We start from the raw sequence: 6,514 nt of genomic DNA on the forward strand, positions 1-6,514 counted from the left end.
CCCCCGGCCTGCGCAGGCAGGCGCCCCCGCCGCCTCGGCCCCCAACTCTTTGCACCCTCCTTGTGTCCAATGCACTTCCAGGCTGTTGCTGACGGGGTTTGAGATCTTCGGCGAGCACAAAATCTTAGCCATCGCCGCCGCCCTTCCAAACCTCGAGGCCCTCATCGCGCCCTGCGGCTGCCTCGACGTCCGCGCCACGCCTCGCGTTGCCGCCGCCGCCGCCGCCGCCGCAGCGCCCGACGCGGCCCCACCGCCGGCGCTGCCGCGACTGCGCCGGCTGTGCGTTGCGCAGGCGTCGCCAGCGCTCGCGCGGCTCGCGCCGCGGCTGCGCGTGGTCGATCTCAGATCGTCGGACGTCGGGCTCAGCCACCTCGCGCAGTGCGAGCCGCACTGCTCCGTGGAAGAACTCTGCATAGGGCCCCCTGCAATCCCCTGCACGTCAGGCTACCTCGCCCGCCGCGCCAGGGGCCGTCCCGGCGGCGACGCAGCCTTCACGTCTGGCGCGCCCGCGCCGCTGCTGGCCTTCGCGCATCTGCCGGGCCCCGGCTCGTTCCCCACGCTCTCGCGCCTGCGCCTCCGCGGGGGCGGCGCCCTCGCGCTGCAACTGCTGTCAGAGCTCGGGCCGTTCGCCGGCCCGCGGCTGCGCGGCCTGTCCGTCGAGTGGGCGGCCGCCGACGGCCCCGCGCCGCTCGCGCGCGCGCTGCGGGCGCTGCTGCCGCTGGCGGGCGCGCTGGAGGCGCTGCGGGTCGAGGTGTTTGCCGCCGGCGCGCCGCCGCTGGCCCCGGCGCGCGCATGGGACGATGCGGCGCTCGCGGCGCTGGCGTTCGAGCTGCTGGGCGTGCGTCCGCGCTCGCTGCGGCGCGTGGACGTCGTGCTGCCGCCGGGCGCGGTGTGGGACCCTGCGCTGGGGGGCGCCTGCTTGGACGGCGCCTCATGGGCGGGGTGCGTGCGCCTGATGGGCCACCTGCCGTGGCTGCACATATCGGAGGGCAGGGGCGGCGCTGGGGGATTAAAAGCATGGGACTGGACGGATGACTTTGAAGGCGCTGAGGCTTGCTGAAGCCGGCTCTCTGGTGGGGTCTTAGTGCAGACTTTGCACGGTGTCCGCGGTCTGGGCTGCAGCCATGCGGGCGTAGCTGCTGGTGCAGTTGCAATGTCAATGTGACCTATCAAACGGCTCTTGAGGGCGTGCGCTTTACGCTGGTTGCCTCGTTTTCCGACCTTGATATGCAGGCCACCTGCTTGCATGCGCAGGGACAGGCGGTTCAGCCGCTTGGTCGGGGCGATTGGGCTGGTCGCCTACATGCATTGAACGCTGCGCACGCGCCCTGCCCGCTGGCGCCTCCTGCGTGGTCCGATCAAGCACTGTTTTTCGATTGACAATCTCCTTTGGATTGAGAGTAATGCAGCGAGCATCAGGTGTGTGCGTTGTCCCCGTGCTTTTCGTGCCCCCTGCCAGCGCTGGAGGCGCGCAGCGCCGTGCCTTTGGGTCCAGGAGGCTGCGCAGCAGTGCAAGCAGCCTGGTGGGCTCGACAGGCTGTGCGAGCATTTAAGCCTCCTGGAGATGTTCAGTTCGGCGCCCGGCGTTCACACTGGCGGCGGCAGGTGGCGTACACAGTGCCCGGGCCTGCCGTCTGAGGCAAGTCTGCAGGTGCTGCCAGCGAAACGGCTGGATCAGCTTAGGCCCCGCCATCGGCATTTGGCACCTCACGGAGGCTGCTGCCGTCCTGGAGACAACCGGCTACGGCCGCGGTCACAAGCGGGACGTCCGCCCCGGACTGCAGGAAGGCAGCAGAGGGGCGGCGGAGAACTTCACAGCAGGGGCGGTCCTCAAGCGAAGCGGGGCTGCCCGAGCCCGGCCCGGTTGAGGTGCCGCTGGTGCCTACGGCGTAGAGCGCTGTCGTCAAAAGTCGCGTCAACCATGAACGGCGCAGTGCCCTGTACTGCCTGGGCAGACTGGGCACGTAGGCCCCCATGTATGACCACACCTATGATGTCGACCTGTTGCAGGCGACGCCGATGCCAGCAAGCCCCCCGTGCGCCTGGCGGCGAAACAAGCCATGGTGGCGCAAAGTACTGCAGCAAAGATCCGCTTGAACGCTGGGCCACCAAGGCGGCGCCGGCAGTGTCTGCACCCAGCGCTTGCGCCCTTGCCTTGCGGGCGGCCCTCTTGAGCCTCTTATAAGCGGCAGGCTGGACTGTCTTGGAACTTGCTGTGGACACATATCAAAGCTGTGTAGGTATGAAGGCCTATCAATTTCCTTGATGTCAACACGTCCAACACGCCATCCAAACAGCACATAGGATCTGGGCCGATCTTTGACTCATCAGTCTGGACGACAGCGCGAGGCCATGTGCTGTTGTTGGATGATATGATACCGGTGCGGCATGCAACAAAGGCAGGGTGACATATCATTATCATTACTCGATGTAACACATTGATTCTGATTCGTGCCGAGCCCAGCCTACGTTGGCGAGCTGAAAAGTCATCTGTGCTCCTGCCCTACCAGTGTACCACGTTTGTCAGTGACTCGGCGCGCGTGCGGCGCGACGAATACATTCGCACACGTACGTGATGCGCGCCTAGATCAGCGCAACGTGTTGTTGCCCGGTCCAAAATCATGCAGGGAATCGGCACTCTGCTCTCTCCTTACGTTTGGCAGCTTACAGGTGCGGTGCAGCAGGATGTAGGTGCTGCTGGTGCGATCCCAAAGCTGGGTTTCAGGCGGTTTCACACACTACATGTGCCGCAGGTGCAGCGCGGCAGTCAACAGCACGCGTGCTGCTCCCCGTGTGCGCACGTTGCACGGGCTTGTTGGACGCGTGCTGGCGGCCAACAGATCAAGTTGTTGCAGTGGGATGGTCCAGCGCTGGCTCGCAGAGACGCTGGCAGAGCGCGGCGGGCCCACATGCAGGCTCACCCAATAGCAGCAGCGGCGGTGCCGACGACGGCAATGACGAGGCTTCCACACGCTCGCGGAGAGCCTCAAATGTGAGCAACAGGCTGCCTGGGGGTTTTAGGAAGGAAGGGGGAGGAAGCAAGCCTTGATGTGCTGTCAGCAGCTGACAGCCCTACATCCACCAAGAACCACGTAAGGAAGAGCAAGACCGCTGGAAGCCCCCGCCCCGACCCCGCAGGACGGCCGCAAGACCCGCGGGCGCACCACTGAGAGCCGAGCCGCTGTGGAGGACGTCGCTATCATGACTGACAAACAGCTGATGCGACGCAACAAGGTAAGAGTGGCAGGCAGCCATGTGGGGTGCTGCACGTCATGGGACCGCGAGTCATGTGTGTGCTCTTCGGTGGTCGCGGCATTGTGCGTGGCATGTGCCTGCGCCACAGCGCGCCGTTCGCGTGTGCATGTGCCTGGGCCGTATCACGGCTCAGCATTGCAGCTTGTGCCGCCAGGGCAGCTTTGGGTCGACCGCCGATCCTTGTCAGCGACTTGATCCATTCTGCGATCATACAAGTACTGTATTCCACACCCTGCTTGGCCACAGCCCTGGCTCCAAGAGCAGTGCTGGCAGAGGGGTCTGCCGTTCGACGGCACAAAAGAGGCCCTCATGACGCGCCTCATCGGCTGGCAGTCGACGCCCGACGGCCTCACCGCCGCTGACGCGGCGCAGACAGCTGCTAGGGAGGCGGTCGAGGCTGCAAATGCTGCGCGTGCCGTGGCGGCGGCAGCGCTCGGCATCACGTGGGATTGGGTGCCACAGCAGCAGCAGCAGCAGCAGCAACAGCCACAGCAGCAGCAGCAGCAGGAGCAGCAGCAGCAGGAGCAGCAGCAGCTGGGGGAGCAAGCGCGGCCAGCGCAGCCCCCAGCGCAGCAACAGCAACCAGCCGCAGCAGTGCTGCGGCCAGATCATGCAGGTTTTGCTGACACAGCGGGAGCGGTACCAGAGCGGCCGAAGCAGCATCACCATCAACAAACGGAGCAGGAGCAGGAGCCACAGCCATCCACTTTGTCGGCTGCGCTCGTCCTGCAGTCAGCGATGCAGCGCCTCCGCGACCGCCCCTCGGACGCCGCCGCGGCCGCCGCCGCCCGCAACGCGCTTGAGGCGCGCGCGCGCCAGCTCAGCCCTGGCCTCGACGAGTCAGAGGTGTCGGAGCTCGCCGGGCAGCTGGGTGGCAGCTGCTCCCCGCCTGGCCTGGCCGCGCTCGCCCGCGCTACCTATGGGCGCGAGCTGCAGGACCCGCGCGTCTGCGCCGCCGTCGCGGCCGCGCTCGCGGCCGCCGCGCGCCAGCTGGGGCCGCACGAGCTGCACTCCGCGCTGCGGCTGATGGCCGCGCACGACGCGGCGGGCGCCGTGCGCGCCGGGCTGCACGCGCTTGCGGAGGCCGTCATTCGGGAGTCGGCGGGGCTCAGCGCGATGCAGCTGTCGGAGGTCGTGGCGCTGCTGGGGTCGGTGGGGTATGACGACGCGTGGGGGCTGTACCTGATCACCAAGGAGGCCGGGCGGCGGCTTCAGGTGCGCAGGGCGCGGGGCGCGCCGCCGGGGGTGGGGCGGTCCTCGTTTGTGTGATGGTACACTGGGGCTCTCCTCCCTCCGCCTCGGTTTCCAAGCCAGCGCAGTTGCGCTGTCAACCACTGAGCTTGTGTCTGCCGGTCTTCTGCGATACGATGCAATTCGCCCCTCTTGCTCCCGCAGGAGTTTGGGCCTGCAGACATGGCGCGGCTCGTCGCTGCCGTCGCTGAGATGCACGTGGGTGACTCAGATCTTGGGGAGAGCGTCGCGGCGGCCGTCGCGGCGCGGCGAGGGGAGTATTCAGCCGAGGATCTCGCAACGATTGGCAGCGCCCTGGCCATGATGGGTTGCAGCCTGCAGGTGTAGCCGGGGGTGATTGCTGGGTGGCGGCTGCGGACGGCGACTGTACCGGGGTGACCGGCCGCGGTTAAGCGCCCAGGCATCCGCACAAGGACATGTGCGGTTGTGTTGTTGCTTTTTGAAGGCAGTGACCCTTGTTGCCTTGCGATCCTGCACCGACCACGGCTGCAAGCTCGGGCAGGAAGATGTGGGGTTTCGGGGTCAATCCCCATGGGGGATGCCTCCTAGAATGATACTTAACTTGTTGAGACATCAACATCAAAGGTGCCGAAGCAGCGGTGCATCTCAACGCTGCATCCCGATCCTGCACATTCAAATGCCCAGTGCAATGTCCCATTTCCGGCCTCACCCCTGGGTGCGCACGTGTCAACCTATGTTGACCACGACCCCTTTTTCAAGTCGCTGCTTACAAGGAAGTTTGTTGGATGATAGCTTGTAACGGCTGGCTTACACAAGGTTGTCCCCCCCCCCATCTGCCTGCCCACCGTGGGCCAAGATCTACACGGCTGCCTGGGCCTCATGGCCGCCTGACGAACAATGATGCCGCCGCAGTTGGTCAGCAGAACGCTGCTAGTGCGTTGCAGCGCTTGCCCTTGCAAGCTGATGCAGGACACCATATACGAACACTCAATAGCGCGCTTTGAACAGCAGTAGTTTCGTGATCTGAGTCTTCCTCCGGCTTTCAAGGCCGAGACTCGTAGTCTAACTCGTTTGTGGTACCTGATCCAATAATAGCGCCTTGTTGCCCGTTACTTGGGCACATCCTCGCGTCACTGGTGCGCCGACGCAAGCAATCATAGTACAGATATGCACTTGCAGACAAGCATGTCAGCACTTTCCCACGTGCGAAACTCAGCAGCAGGGGCGGCCGTGCTGCGGCAGCCACGGCTGCCGCTCCGGCCGCGCGTGCTGCTGACGCCCCAAGCATTGGCACTTGGCCCCTGCTCGTGCGACGTGCGATCGGCTGCGCTGAGCTGCCGGCAGCCGTTACTGCCCGCTGAAGTGGACGCGCGGGCGGCTGGCAGCATCTTTGGCAGCAACAGCAGCAGCAAGCGGCGCACCTTGGTCATCCGGGAGAGCGGTGCAGCTGGGGGCCTCGGCAGCCATGGAGGCGCGAGCGGCGATCCGGTGAGCCAGCGATAGCGCACGCGCGCGCGCACACACACACACACACGCACGCACGCACGCACACACACACACACACAGTGCTGTGCAGATGCTTGCTTGTTGATAAGCTCATGCACGTGCGTCCCCACAAGTTGCTGATGCCTGCCTACGCACGCTCGGCGGGAAATTGGTCTTTCGCGTCGGCTCAGTGTTGCATAACCGCATTTTGGGTGTGCCCCATTCCCTCAGGTGGACACCTGGCCCAAGCGGTTGCTGCTTGGTGTTGCGCTGGCGTATATCTCACTGGTGGTGCTGGTGCCTTTCTTGAACGTCTTCTTCCAGGTGTGTCGCTGATACCATGATGAATTATCTTGCTCACTGGCATGTACTCGGGCATGACTCGTGCGCAGCACACGCGTTCGCACACGCGCACGCATACGTGCACGCACACGTGCACAGCGCAGCGTTTGAAGGCATCACCTGGCCGTGCAACGACCCCTACGCAGAGTCACACTCGCCCCCCAGCGCGTCATTCACCCCGCACCGCCACGCGCCCATCATCCCCCACCCCCTCCCATCC

The 6,514-nt window shown here is 65.3% G+C and overlaps 3 protein-coding genes across 3 annotated transcripts; all 3 read left to right on the forward strand.

Annotated features, from left to right (window-relative positions):
- Positions 1-69: 69 nt before the first annotated feature.
- On the forward strand, positions 70-1,060 carry MNEG_9921 (hypothetical protein; the record flags this gene model as incomplete). Its single annotated transcript, XM_014041603.1, has 2 exons — positions 70-96; positions 158-1,060. The coding sequence occupies 2 exons, from the start codon at positions 70-72 to the stop codon at positions 1,058-1,060; spliced, it is 930 nt and encodes a 309-aa protein (XP_013897057.1).
- Positions 1,061-3,993: 2,933 nt separating this feature from the next.
- MNEG_9922 (hypothetical protein) lies at positions 3,994-4,833 on the forward strand (the record flags this gene model as incomplete). The annotated part of the gene is made up of 2 exons (XM_014041604.1): positions 3,994-4,470; positions 4,651-4,833. The coding sequence occupies 2 exons, from the start codon at positions 3,994-3,996 to the stop codon at positions 4,831-4,833; spliced, it is 660 nt and encodes a 219-aa protein (XP_013897058.1).
- An 819-nt stretch (positions 4,834-5,652) lies between these two features.
- MNEG_9923 (hypothetical protein) lies at positions 5,653-6,288 on the forward strand (the record flags this gene model as incomplete). The annotated part of the gene is made up of 2 exons (XM_014041605.1): positions 5,653-5,955; positions 6,184-6,288. The coding sequence occupies 2 exons, from the start codon at positions 5,653-5,655 to the stop codon at positions 6,286-6,288; spliced, it is 408 nt and encodes a 135-aa protein (XP_013897059.1).
- Between the last annotated feature and the right edge of the window lie 226 nt (positions 6,289-6,514).

Source organism: Monoraphidium neglectum (genome assembly GCF_000611645.1).
Source record: "Monoraphidium neglectum strain SAG 48.87 unplaced genomic scaffold scaffold02113, whole genome shotgun sequence".
Taxonomy (NCBI): Eukaryota; Viridiplantae; Chlorophyta; class Chlorophyceae; order Sphaeropleales; family Selenastraceae; genus Monoraphidium; species Monoraphidium neglectum.